General features: G+C 38.9%; 1 protein-coding gene across 1 annotated transcript; it reads right to left on the bottom strand.

The window, feature by feature from the left end:
• Positions 1–2,579: 2,579 nt before the first annotated feature.
• On the bottom strand, positions 2,580–5,795 carry LOC124252937 (serine/threonine-protein kinase pim-3-like). The gene is made up of 6 exons (XM_046686623.1): positions 5,614–5,795; positions 5,386–5,492; positions 5,221–5,268; positions 4,657–5,020; positions 3,644–3,820; positions 2,580–3,457 (listed from the first exon to the last, which is right to left on the bottom strand). The coding sequence occupies exons 1-6, from the start codon at positions 5,666–5,668 to the stop codon at positions 3,300–3,302; spliced, it is 909 nt and encodes a 302-aa protein (XP_046542579.1). The 5' UTR covers positions 5,669–5,795; the 3' UTR covers positions 2,580–3,299.
• Positions 5,796–14,371: the final 8,576 nt, after the last annotated feature.

The following is a 14,371-nucleotide window of genomic DNA, read 5'->3' as shown; positions in this document are numbered from 1 at the left end:
ACAGATAACGAACCGTTCACGAGAATATGGTCGTAGACTCCGTTCCTGGATCTCAGGATTGACGCAGATGCACTCTCTCTGTCAACTGACTGAGCACTATTGACAAGTCTACGATATACGCAAAGCTTTAAAAATGTTGTTCATATTTGTTTATTGTGGGGGAGTTTGTGTTTTTAATGAATGAACACTATGCTGAATGTTGTAAAATCTATTTCTTATTGCATTGTACCATTGTTCGTGGGAGAGTACGCACAGAATTCGTTGAATGCCGATCTTATTAAACTAAACATTTCAGCTATGCCTTAATTGTTTATGATATCTACCGAGCATAGATCGCTCCACCATTCACCAGCGAACCCACTCCACTGTTATGGTTACAATGACCTACTTACGCACCACAACACAGGCTGTCGCCTACTGCGCAGCTCACCAAACGTCCTTGACCTAGCTGTGCATGTGACAGGCGAGTGATCCATGTAGCTGTGACGTCACAGTTCTCCAGGATTCATTGATTTCTCACGATAGGAGTTGTACTACACGACACAGGGCTGGGGAAGAAATCATGTTTCATGCTGTGTATATCCAATACTGATTTCAAACAAAGATATACTTCCTTGATATGTTTTGTGCAACCACATCGCACAGGAATTTGAGGTTGAAATGGGAATTAATCTTGGAGAATTTGATTTAGCGTTTAAAACATGGTTACAAAGTAGGTCAGTCACACGTCAACACATTGGTTTGTTGTTGTGCATTCTCGCAATAACGCTGGCTGGTTGTTATTGAAAAGCACAAGGTGTGCATTTGTTTTTGTATAAATTACTATTTTAATCTAGATTCTTAGTACCAAGGAATGGTATCTGCTGGATCATGCACAATAAGACTTTATATTTGCCACCATTTCATAATCGTGGAACATTTCTGGCTAGCAGATTCCGGGCACCAGTTTATGGCGGAAATGTTGGGCTTTTCATGAAGATCTACTATAGATTCAGTTATTACAAAACATACATTATTTATAACCACAAACGTTAACACGAAAGGAAATATTAGATCTGTGATAATTGAGATCCGTGATTTGAGGTTACTTTGAAACATGAGCCGAAGCGATTGTGGTGTTTTATTTTTATTACAAAGCCTTCCTTAAAACATGTTAAAGACGAATGTAAACAAATTCAATGCATTGTAATTGAAAATATTGTAACAGGCTTGAACGCTGTAGAGTTTGTTCCGTTGCGTAAAATGTTTGGTTATCTATCGGTCGCGCTAGCATCAAAGGACGATGACATGGATCTTGCCCGCAGGTATGTAGGTCTGCCAAAGGTTGGTATGTCAAAGATATGTTTAGAGTTATATATAGACAAGTGCCTATCTCCAACTGGTACATAACGGAGCGGTGGGTTCAGCCTAGACTTGCACAGTCTGTAAACCGATAATAAGAGTTTCAACCCAATTTCTAAATTACATAAACACGAAAACCAAGCTGTTGGTATAACAGACTGGCATCCTACCGTTTATCTGGACTTCCCTGTAATGAGGACAGAATTACTAAATAACCCTGGACTGTTATTCAGGACAGCCTTTGAACAAGACTGGCCAAGCCCAGTTTCCATATATGTGAGTAACACGCCTGGTGAAGGTGACTGTGGTTGTCCCATTTGGACTATGGAAATATATCATGTTCCGCACTGGGCTAAATGTGCTGTCTCATCCACTCTGGTCCACATTCCACCGCCGACATACGACACTGGCCTTAGTTACTTACCCATCCCAGGTTAACATATGAAACACGTTGTGCCCCGTGTGATCTGGGCTGGTTATTAAACAGTTCCCACGAACACTTGACTATTAAGATACATCTTTTCCTGCGTGTAGCTTTGAATTCTACATTATGAATGTTTCATTAGCATCTTTTAAATGAAGCCTTTAGACGCAGAAATGTGCTAATGCGCTCGGTTGTAAATTACAGAGATATATATTTTACTGGGCAACTGCTTTAAATTCCATAAGACAATGGTTTATATCCTGATTGTTCTTCGTGGTGTAGAGGATCCACTGATAAAAATACATGGTGTAGTTGGCATGGTTGATTCAATATATAGAATCATGAAAAGGTCGGGTACATATATCATTTAACAAGTCTTGAGTGGTGTATGTGAAGTGATGTTGAGAGGGTTACAAATTGCTTTCCCTTTGCCAAAGCCAAAATGTGTTTTCAGATATTACTTTGATGTGATAACCATTATCCTGACCCTGCAACCGGTTCATAGTTCATTGGACCTTGGCTGGATGTAATATATTTCAGGAGATAAAACACGTCCCTTTCGATGTACACCAGTATTCACCCTGGGAATGAGTATGTACAGAAAGAAGAGATTGTGACTTTCACTTGTCCCTTTGTCAAACTGTGGAATATTTAGAGGGGCTATTTTCCCAAGATGTACTTGTTACATAAGCTTCTGGTCCGAGATGAACTGCGGTCTAACTAGGCCAGTTCAACAGTCGATGTCTGCTGTGAGTCTTTGTTCCATTAATAGTGTTCATGTTCAATATCGCCTCAGTTAAAACCAACAAAAAGGTAAATTTAATTTCATTTATTTCTTTTCTCATTCTGTTTTTCCTATAAAAATACATTTATGTACATTTGGAACACAACCAAACCGACCATAGGCCGCTGAATAAATACAGATGTACACAGCACACAGTCATTCACACTTTAAATACATTCACATCCCTCCTTACAACACAATAAATTATTTCCAATTGATGATAACTATGTACAATGAAAAATCATGAGAAAATGATGTGAGAAATAAGTTAAGAACATTTGCATCTGGAAGAAGTGGTATTTCCCAAGCAATTGTTGGTAGATACATCCTGGCTCTCCACCATAAGGTCTGGTTGCACCATGTCACAGACATGTACCCGTTTTAGATCCACCCCTCACTGGGATGTCATTAAGTCACTGGTTCAGGTTAGGATGGAATGTAATGATCCATCTTTCCTTTGTCGAATCTACATTGTTCTTGCTGCCTTGTACCCCTTGAAGTCACATGAAGTCAAGTGGAATTTGAAGAGACAAAAAGCACCTTAGAATGTCTTTTTCTCCTCGGAAAGGAACGTTGCATTGAAATGGCAGTATTGGGTGGTCACTGTTGACCACTGACTCAGAGTATGTTCATTGGCCAGCACAGGCAGTCATGGTGACCCACCTCTCCTCATGTGGAATATGTGAGGTGGGCGTGGCTGGTTGCCATATTGGTTATCACATTGCACTTGGACTAAGAATGCAGCCTGCGTCATATACTCTCTTGGCTGCTCATAGATGATACATCCATCTCTTTGTCATTCTTCTGAGCAATGCCCTGCCTCATCCAGGGGTGGTCCAAGATCTGCTCTACTGTTGGACGTTCAGATGGTCGGAGGGACAAACACCTTCTGATAAGATCTTTTACTTCTGCAAAACAGAACAAAATACTTAGCCACACATCTAAAAAAGTACAGATCACATTTTAATATATCTGTGGATCTTCTTCAATAATGTAAGGGTTAATTTTGCAAAAGTCATCCATTACACAGTTTCCAGCCACAACAATTTTTACAATTTAATTCACAACAAAGCCTAAAATGTCCGTGTACATACCTGGAGAAATTCTGCCTTTAAATGTGAGCTCAGCTTTGACAATGTGTTCGTCAAGTTCGAATGGAATATCTCCGCAGACCATGTCGTAAAGAAGGATGCCGAGAGACCATACTGCTGCAGAACGCCCATGGTAACGATGGTAACGAATCCACTCTGGTGGGCTGTATACACGGGTACCTGAAGAGCAAAAATGAAGAGTTGAGTCTAACATATTTACCACATCAGTCAAAGGACACAATATGAAATTGCCCTAAGTTTGCTCGCACCTAACGACCGCCGAGTCACTCGACTTCTAAGGTGACACATTCGATCAATCAAGCATAGCGAACATGTGTGCAGTGAACCGAGGCCTAAAGTACTTGCAGACAAGTCAACCTTTTGAAATTGATAAGAATGGGAAGGTCGGTGGACAAAGAGGGGAGGTCACCTTGCCAGTGTTAAATTTAAACGATGACCGGACATGAACGAGGCCCTAAGAAGGCAGGACCTGAAACGCGGGGTGTGGGGAACCTTTCAAAACAAAACGCCGCACCTACAGCCAATCATCGCGACGCGGAAGACCCGTTGACTGCGAAATCTAGTTTTCCGAGAAAGCCCACTCACAACTGGGTCTATGTACATTCCCCGCATGCCCCTTTGCGAGCGTCTGTTTACTGAACTTCAACATATTCGCAGTTATAAAATCGACCTGTACAGCGCTATAACACAGTAACTTCACATATTTCTGCCTTATTTCTCATGTATTTACATTTAAATCGACGGACGTTATTTCACATATGGCAGGAGCGGACGTGTTACAGATGGCGGCATGCCCCACCCCCTCCTTGCACAGGACTGCAACACGATATCAATACACACGGGATATGTTGTCTGCCCTACCGCTAGTTCACAACGACCCATATTTGGCGGTGGGTTTACAAAGGGTATATATTATACGTAAATCCAATGACCAGTGAACATATTAAACGAATATAATCCAAGAACATTACATCCAGTCGGCAAAAGACACTCACCATCAAATTCACAATAAACAGTGTCTTTCAGGAATGCTCCGGAACCAAAGTCAATGAGTCTCAACTGTCCTGTTTTTAAGTCCACGAGAATATTTTCATCTTTGATATCACGATGTATAACTCCTGCACGGTGAATACTGCTGAGAATTTCCACAATCTGCCTAAAGAAGTCTCTTGAACAATCCTCGCTGAGAGCACCTTTTTCAGTAATATAATCAAACAAGTCTTTCACGGGCTCTGGGCGCTCCATTACTATTATAAAACTGTCCGACCGCTCGTAATAATCCAGAATACGAATAACACCGGTCACATGTTGAACTTTCCTCAGCAGGCAAATCTCCATGGGTACTGCATGTCCATTTACCTGTAAAAATAAACAAGGACATTTAGCAAAACGTTCAAAATATATAATTTACTACAAACCGCAAATTACACACCTTAATAATTTTAGAATCTGTGGTCAAACGATGACCGTGACCACTGATCTTAAAATCTGGCAACGAGCCAAGCACATGGGCTTTACTGAAAACATGTTTTAGTAAAAAATCTGTTAAATCTACATACCTGGCCCCATTCTGTGACTTTTTCCTTGTTGACGTGTTTCACTGCAACCTTAAAAAGAAAATCAAGTCAGCATGAAGAGAAAGCAAACACAGAAGAGACTGACATATGTCAGAATGCGGGGAGACAAATGGACGCGAATGTGGACGAATGTTTTGCTACACTTACAGGCAAATTGTCTCTTCTTCGGACCCCTGCATACACTGTTCCAAATCCACCACTTCCAAGAACTTGTCCGATTGTGTATGCTTTATCGAAGCTCTCCTTTTCTTTCACTGTAAAAAGAACAAAAAGAAACACATTATAATGTGGTACACACCTATCAACAGTGAAGCCCTAACAGCGTATGCTCCATCACTACGAACAAACTGAAACCGACATCACTTCATGTTTTACCTTGGCGATCTTTTTCTCCTGCGTATGAGTTATATCCAAGTTTCCTCGATAACATTTTCACACCGTATGTAAACACGGCGGATATATGTCCGGTTAAGGTTATGTATCCAGAGAGAAACAGCACAGTGTTGCTCGATCGAGTCTCTGTTTTGATCTGTTCATGTAGCACACTAGGCTGTACTATGAACGTTGAACCCACTTGGGCGATAGCGCATTAATCTCGTACTACGATTGTCTGGGTACGGCCCACATTTGGCATATGGCCAAATGATTTGAGACTTTAAAGTGACTAAATAATTACATACAGTGATGTGTATGTATGCTTCACCTGCAAAAGTATATTAAAATCGAAATATTATAACTGCAAATATATGATTTGTCGATCCAGACAGGGAACTATTTTGGTGCGCTTTCAAAACAAAGGTAGTGAAGCGGTTTCTTGGCTGAGAGCCAGCATGTCCTTAGATTGACGTACCACGTAGCTTGTACATTGCATTCACCAAATTCCTTTCCTTGTCGACCAATCAAAATCGTTCCCGCCTTATAAAATAACCAATGATTAAGTGGGACTCACCACGCGGTAAAAGCCCAGCAGTAGTTGTAGTTCATCTGGCCAGTAGGTGCAAACAAACGTAACGTGGGTTTTCTTAGCGGGAAATCAGACAGGGAATTCAATACTATTATGTACTGACAACAAATAGCCTCAATTTCAGTTATGCCCAGTTTGATGTATTTAAATTTAGAGAACTTAGATTATGACTTCGTGAAGTTTTACTTTCCTTACAGTTTTGTCTACAAATTTGTATACCGTATTTGAAAGATATAATGTAAACATTTGAACCGAGTAAAAAAAAAAAATGACCATGCAAACGTACAAAGGTTTGATGATGACGATAATGGTACTTTAAGGCGAATTGGATATTATGTAAATGTATTATATTAAATATTTTCGCCTGTGTATGCCATGTGTTTTTCTCGTCAATTTCCAGTTACATAATTAGACTTCAGTACAGTAGATGATTTAACAATGTCACTCGTACCTGAAACTACTGATGTGGAAAAATAGTGAACGCAAACAAAGAGCCGTTTGAACTTGTTTTGCCAACAATCAATGTAATTAGAATATTTATCCCTGCCCAAGCGATCTCATTCATTAGGTGCAGGATGAATTAACAGAATTATGCTATCAAGTGCAGTTTTCACAACAAAAGACGCCCGAGACTCCGATCTGCACTAAATGCTCTGAGTCGGGTGCAGGGTGTGCTTCAATTGTTTAAGAGGATCGATGTATTACATCGATTGAACTTGGTGTTATGATTAAGCTTAGACTGATGCGTTGCTAAGTGGGTAGCCTAGGAGCGGCCTTGTCGGGTGTTTGTTGTTTATCCTCTAAGAAAGAAGGCAGCGTTACCCGCCTGCTTCCCACGATCTGCTCAATCTCAAATGAAAGCCATAAGTATAACCCGGGTATATATATGTAGTAGCTAAATATAGACGCATAGATATATCTAACGTACCGAACTAGACGAGCAGGTTACATTCATTCATGGGCGCTGAATATACATTCTTTCACTGGGTCATAAACTTAACCCACACCAGTGTACGTTCACATACTTGTAGAGTGAGTGTTTGGGATCTGGATGCGCCTCAATTCAAACGACATCACGATCTGGGAGACGGTTAGAGGGCGTGGAGTTATGCATCAACTACGGGTGATCTGAAAGTGTTGTAATAAAGCTTACCCTTTGACGTTGTTTTAGGTGCTGTACCAGGAACTTTCTTTGTCTTCAAAGGCATTCTTGAGAACTGAAAATATATATATGGCATGTGATTTCATGTTACGTATTTGATATGATTCCATCAAAGTTTTCTGTACGCCTGTTATGACATATTGTTTTGGTTGGGAATTTGTTATAAATATTTGTTATTCAAAACACCCTCGAAACAAAAACACAGGACTTATTCCTAAGCCAAACAACCTACGAAATGAAGTAACGATGTTAATAATACATGTTGTTTAAACATCATTACAGTTGTAATAAATACTGAAAATCGGATTGTCAACAGATACCATGCCAATCTGAAGATATGTTAGTTACAAAAATCTTTTGTATAAAAATATCAATATTAACAATTCACAACACACAGTGGACACAAAATATTTTATGTTTACAGTGGACAATAAATAGTCCCTGTGGACATTATTTATAAAATATCATTGTCGTATAATTGCTTATGGAGCGTTTACTCTGAAACTATAATAATATATTTCTTTGAGAGGCATTTTCCTTCAATAAATGCTTCATATAAATATGTTATCATCCATGTCTGTGGCAATGGAGGAAAATATGCATGGTGTGTTGATAGTTTCCATAATCAAACTTTTATCGACATAACATGCAGTAATGTAAACAAGCTTTACACAGTGTGGGAGTTTATCTCTGTCGGGGCGATACAAGGAAGCTGATCTATTCGCTCACACGAATTACGGAAGATTTCCGGGACGGGTGTGTTATGTCAGTACTGATAATGTAATATCTTCTTTGGACGTTTAGAGAGCTGGAGTACACACTTCCTCGTGACACTGGGTAAGGAAATACCAGTCATCTTAAACCCCTATCAATGTCCAACACTACTTGTATATGATAGTGGGGCGGTGGGGTAGCCTAGTGGTTAAAGCGTTGGCTCGTCACGCCGAAGACCCGGGTTCGAATCCCCACATGGGTACAATGTGTGAAGCCCATTTCTGGTGTCCCCCGCCGTGATGTTGCTGGAATATTGCTAAAAGCGGCGTAAAACCAAACTCAGTCAGTGTATATGATAGCGACAACAAGTAAAGGGAGGTAATTTGAATATTTTCACAAGTTTATAGGAACTCATGATTGGATGGATTCGATCTGCTTGTGTGGAATTACAAAGTTTCAGTAAACAGAACGAACAATGTGGTAAACCAAATAATAAACAGAAAGCGTTGTTGTGTATCACTTGGTTAGACAAACAGTTACACAAGTGCACGAGCGCCCGTCTCACAATCAGCGTCACATTTAATTGACAGGCGTTATGTCAACACACAATGTATATCCCTGCGCAAGACATGATTCACTTGCTTGATGCGATGGTCTATACTGTTTATTTGCCAATTGTAACCAAACACGCGAGACTGTCAGTCAGTGTCATGGTGTCTTTTAATGCGAGTGACATTTGTTGCTAAAGCAGTCCCTCCTTGTGAATACAAACATTTTTATTACCTTGTCACCTAACTTATGGCCGTTTGGTATTAGCTGTCATTGTTTACATGTTAGTTGTCACTGTCGTTATTCCATACTTAACACAGAAATAAAACACGTGCCTTCTGGAGCATTATTTATCAAAACATTATCTACACAAATAACACGGTTTACAAAATACCTTTCTATATATACTTGCACGGTTTTTTTCTGAAGCATTATTTTTCAAAACATGGACGCAAATACGACAGTTTACAAAATAGATCTCTATGTATACTTGCATGTTCTTTTTCACTTTTAAAATAATTAATATATTAGTTAAGAGCTTCCAGATGAAAAACTCACATACTAGTAAATGATGTTTCGATTTCATTCCATTAGAGAATGCTTGCCACAGGCTCAAAATAACAATTTGAAAGAATATATTCCAATATTCTCCCTGAAACAAAACGTTCTATATCTACCCATAATCATCCACTTATAGGCTAATGAGGCAACCACTATGCTCATCCTTCGCATCCTGAAAATTCTGAAGGATTTAACGATAATTTTAAATAAATGTCACATATGCGAATGTCTTAAGGGAATCAAAGACAATCAGAACGACGATCATTCTGATATAGATGAAAAGCTATACAAAAGTATAGATCCTGGAGAAATCTTACATATGCACAGTTTATGTAAGAATAGAAGTCCGGGACCACATGCAATGGCCATTTGTTGTTGCCAAGGAGCAGCCAATATATCCAACATGTTTCTAAAAAGGGAATATCTCCCAAATGATTTAAACATATTTATGTCCAAAGAAAGGAACCGGATTGGTAAACAAGCATAAGCTTATATGAATACCGCTCCGGGATACAATGGAAGGAAGAGTAAACATGTCATGATGAATGTACAATGTGAATGATATATAAATGTTGCAAAAACGAGAAATAAAGCCAATCATTGTTAAACAGTATATGTCATATGAAGAAATTATTTTGGATCAAATCTGCCTGTTAAATTTATAAACGAGTGCACCGAAATTAAAAGTTCTTTGTTTACTATCGAGGAACAGCTTTAGTTTCCAAACAAAATTGATTTTAGGTCAAATCCTTTAGTATAAAAGTACATAATTTGACGTATATCGTTGTAAAGTGTACATAAGAAGAAATAATGAGAAGAGTCTTCATAGTTGTGGCCACAAGAGCAAGATGATGTTGGAGATATAAATCTTTCATATTTGTGCGCATTAAGGTCACTACATTCAAGTTCCGCGGTCTAGGCGTCTGACTTTGTGTGCTGGCGATTAGGTGCCTGACTCTGAGGGTGTGGGTTTGAATCCCGGATGGGATTCAGCCCAACAAAAGTGCTAGAATCTGTACTTTACAAAGAAAGTGTAATCCCAAATATAACATATGTTACATTTGTCCACTGGCATTGTGTATTTCATGTTTGTACATGGTTTCTAATGTTTTTCGGTTTAAACGATATTTGAGACTTCTTGGACAATTCACCATTGGTGCAACGTTTTTTAGCACAGTCGTTAATGTGTTCATTCCATGAGCAATCATGCTGAAGTATAAGACTTAAATGTTTATGACTTTGTACGAAATTAATGACATTACCATTCATGGTTAGGTTCGGCACTGGAGTTGGTTGCAATTTACGAGTAAAGCATATTGACTCTGTCTTATTGGGATTAAAAGATGCTTGCCATTTTTCTGCCCAAATACGTATAGACTTTGGATTGCAATGTCTATTTATAAAGTATAAAGACAAATCAGTTCAAACAATCTATGCGGGCAATACTCTAACATCATCTATGGGGAAGCTACTTGAAATAGTAATTATAAATAGATTGGAACAATGGTGAAATACACACTGCGTACATTCTTTCCAGAACCCCCACACGTCGGTGTGCGGAAAAAAGGTCCTCGTCAAAAAAAGTACCAGAAAAAAGTCCTAAATTATCCTAGGAAAAAAACGTCTTCCGGAAAAAAGTCCTATTTTGAAAAAGGAATTTTTGACAAAAGAATAAAAAGTAATTTTTTAGTTTTTCATAGAGTTTATTGACTTTCATGTATTGTATATTCATGAAACAAATGTAAAATAGACAGATCCTGTATACATTACAGAGGTTTTTAGCTTTATGTTCCTACTACAGAATATTGATGAATATTAATATCTACAGACTGGTATTCATTCTAATGTTTACTACCTCGCCACGCCACGCCACGCCACGCCACGCCACGCCATACAGCATAGGTCTGGAATGTCATTCCAGACACGTGGTGGAAACATAGGGGGCACCCTTCTGCCCATTATAATCACAAAATGTAAGTACTTCATGTTTCTAAATGTCATTTAAAATCAAAGACCTATCTAAATATTGAATACGTTCTTTTAATCACCCTTTGTATGTGAGTACTTCATGTTTTTATAAGTGTCATTAAAAAGATAAAAGATCAACTTATCTATTTAATAACCCATATGTGTGCGTTATCAATGTTTTTCTAAAATATTTGACAATAAAGTTGATAAATAAATGGGTTGATATTACAATAGGACTCTTAGACTTACACTTACAGTGTTAAACAGTATATTTCAGAAATAAGTTGAAATAACTGGATTTTAACGCTATAGCCCTGCTATAAAACAATAGCTAGGCAACATGATCGAATATGACCGGAGGAGTTGCTTCCCCTTAAAATGCAGCCTTTCCCATGACTAAAGCCACTCACAAATCAAGCATACGCTTCTTATAGCAGTAATTTATGTATATTCTTGAGTGAGTGAGTTCGGTTTTACGCCGCTTTTAACCATATTCCAGCTATATCACGGCGGGGGACACCAGAAATGGGCTTCACATTGTACCCATGTGGGGAATCGAACCCGGGTCTTCGGCGTGACGAGCGAACGCTTTGTCCACTAGGCTACCCCACCGCCCCTGTATATTCTTGAAACAGGACCAATGAGTAATATATTTGAAAAGAACGTTGCCCTTTTTTAAGAATATTACGGAGAGGTACCTCAATTTTAAGGTTTATGTCGATTTTGTTACAAATGCAGATTTAACGATGGGATCTTTATGGCCTTATATTGAATAAAACTGTCTGTCTGCCTGTAATGCCTATTCTAAATAATCAATCGTGTTAAAATTGCATCAGCTCGCTAACCTGGATACTGAAATAGTAACATTATCAACAAAAAGATGAGACAAAATATCTCCGGCTAAACGGACAAAGGGAGACAACCCATCCTTATTAAAATATACTGGCTCTCAAATCGGAGAAATTACATGTACAAGCAGTACACATAATAAACAAATTAAACATCCCACTAGCCCATACCGAATTTCTGCGTGTTTCTATGGTTGTGATGTGCTACAGATGATTTTCTTATGTCTTGTATTTCACGACCGCCGACCCTGATTTTCACAAGTTAGTGAGTGAATATAGCATTATTAAAGCAATATCACGGTGGAGACACCAGAAATGGGTTTCACACGTTGTACTCATGTGGGGCATCGAACCCAGGTCCTCCAAGTGATGAGCAAACGCTTTAACCACAAGACTACCCCACCGCCCCGATCTTCACTAGTGTCGTTTAACATGAACATAGAGGTGTTTATCATGTATCTCTTGTTTTAGATTCCAGATTCACACATTTCGTGACACGAATGTTTAAAACATAACAAACACGTGGTGTTTTCGACCCCGAGGCCGGAAACAGACGTACTCAACGACAGAAAGTATTAGTGAAAGGGAAGTAACTCTACTACACTTCACTGAAATAAATAAAAGGAAGAAGCATTTCCTATTTCATTTTTAAACATTTACTGTGTGATGTTTATGTTTAGCTTGTTTTACAAATACTGAGATTTGATTAGAGTCTTTTAACTTCCCTATGCTGTTGATCACTGGATTGTCTGGTCCAGACGCGATTAGCCGCCATATAGATGGAATATTGCTGAGTGCGGCGTAAAACTGAACTCTATTAACTTCCATACGTCAAACGAAAACACGTGTTTCAACGTTGCAAATGCTATTTTAATGCCACTACAGTCTGACATTTAAGTGTTATTGATGGAATTAATATCTAACGACTCGCTATTTAAATACCTTTGTATACTTGCTTTTTACCTGAGTTATATATTTCCACGAAATACGTTTAAACTGAAAATACAATTCGTCGCCAACAGCCCCAGACTGACAGATTTGACAGTCTTTCAGTGATGGCATATTTCGTCCGTGGCCTTCTTTTACTACAAGCTTTATATTTCGAGTATGATACTTTAAACTATAATATACCATCTTAACGGATAACACAGTCACAAATGTTGGCTTCAAACAGTTCTACTTCTTGTCCTCGGAGTATGAAGTCATATCATCACTCCACTTTGATAAAACAGGTCAGTCAGTATTTGTTCATCACTACTTATTAGTCAAGAAGTTATCTCGGATTATTTGCTTATACGACAAACCACAGTCATTTTAGATATTTCTAACATAAACTATCTAAGTCGGTGTGTATATATTACTCACAAATTAGCCAAACAAATTCAGGAACTCATAAATCAAATCTTAAAGCAAGTGATTAAAAGTAATTACGCAATTGCACGTCGATGTATTGCATGTAGTGAAGTCTGGACCTGCCGTGGAGAGGCGGATTACATCACCATGCAGATGACTACGGAGTTCAAGAGGGTGGACATGCGTCGGTTACATCAGACAATATAATATATTCAGGAAATAAAACAAGATTACATACATATGTTACATAACTCAAGATAATGAACATCGTTGTTAAACAATTAAGGAACTGTTTCTGGGTTCGTTTGTGAGAGGACAGACGCCCGATGTGATGCACGAACCTAGAGGTGAGGTGAAATGGTTTTTTACGTCGTACTTGAGAATATTTCGCTCATACGACGACGTGCATGCGTGTGTATGTGTATGCTTGTAGCGCTAGTTCACTGACATACCATGCCGCAGTTAACCATGAATACCCCACCCAGACACACGAAACTGACCCTGAGCCGAACATTAATGGCGAGCGCCAGCAGGCACCAGACAAACCTAGAAACATTATCAGGTCGATCCCACGACCATACGCTTCTGGAACGAACAAGGGACGCAACTGTGAACAGCCACGTACGGCTGTTTCGACTGGTCCACCGTGCCCCAAGAAACAAAGTCGATGGCAGCTCATACACCACAGAAGACCATGTATTCACACATTGCACTTTGGGTAAATGTATGCACGTTTTGCCATTGAACAAGAGATGCCACACCTTCCAAGGTATACAAAGTCACAGAATATACCACACCTTCCAAGGTATACAAAGTCACAGAATATACCACACCTTCCAAGGTATACAAAGTCACAGAATATACCACACCTTCCAAGGTATACAAAGTCACAGAATATACCACACCTTCCAAGGTATACAAAGTCACAGAATATACCAATTCAGTAAAAGCAAAAGTCCCTTACCTTTTGGGATTTCGTGGAATGTGTCTGAAAGTAAATTCATAAAGCAAGTT

The sequence above is a fragment of the Haliotis rubra genome, unplaced genomic scaffold (genome assembly GCF_003918875.1).
Source record: "Haliotis rubra isolate DU_JTF1 unplaced genomic scaffold, ASM391887v1 Scf53, whole genome shotgun sequence".
In the NCBI taxonomy this organism is placed as follows: domain Eukaryota; kingdom Metazoa; phylum Mollusca; class Gastropoda; order Lepetellida; family Haliotidae; genus Haliotis; species Haliotis rubra.
Note: the sequence above shows the minus strand (reverse complement) of the source record. Positions and strands in the feature narration are given on the sequence as shown.

Excerpts from the sequence above, each read along its gene's own strand:
- LOC124252937 (XM_046686623.1), bottom strand. The coding sequence starts at position 5,668 with ATGTTATCGAGGAAACTTGGATATAACTCATACGCAGGAGAAAAAGAT. Across the intron at positions 5,493-5,613 it reads AGGAGAAAAAGATCGCCAAG|TGAAAGAAAAGGAGAGCTTC; the intron begins GTAAAACATGAA and ends TTCTTTTTACAG. Across the intron at positions 3,821-4,656 it reads TGTTTATTGTGAATTTGATG|GTACCCGTGTATACAGCCCA; the intron begins GTGAGTGTCTTT and ends TTTGCTCTTCAG.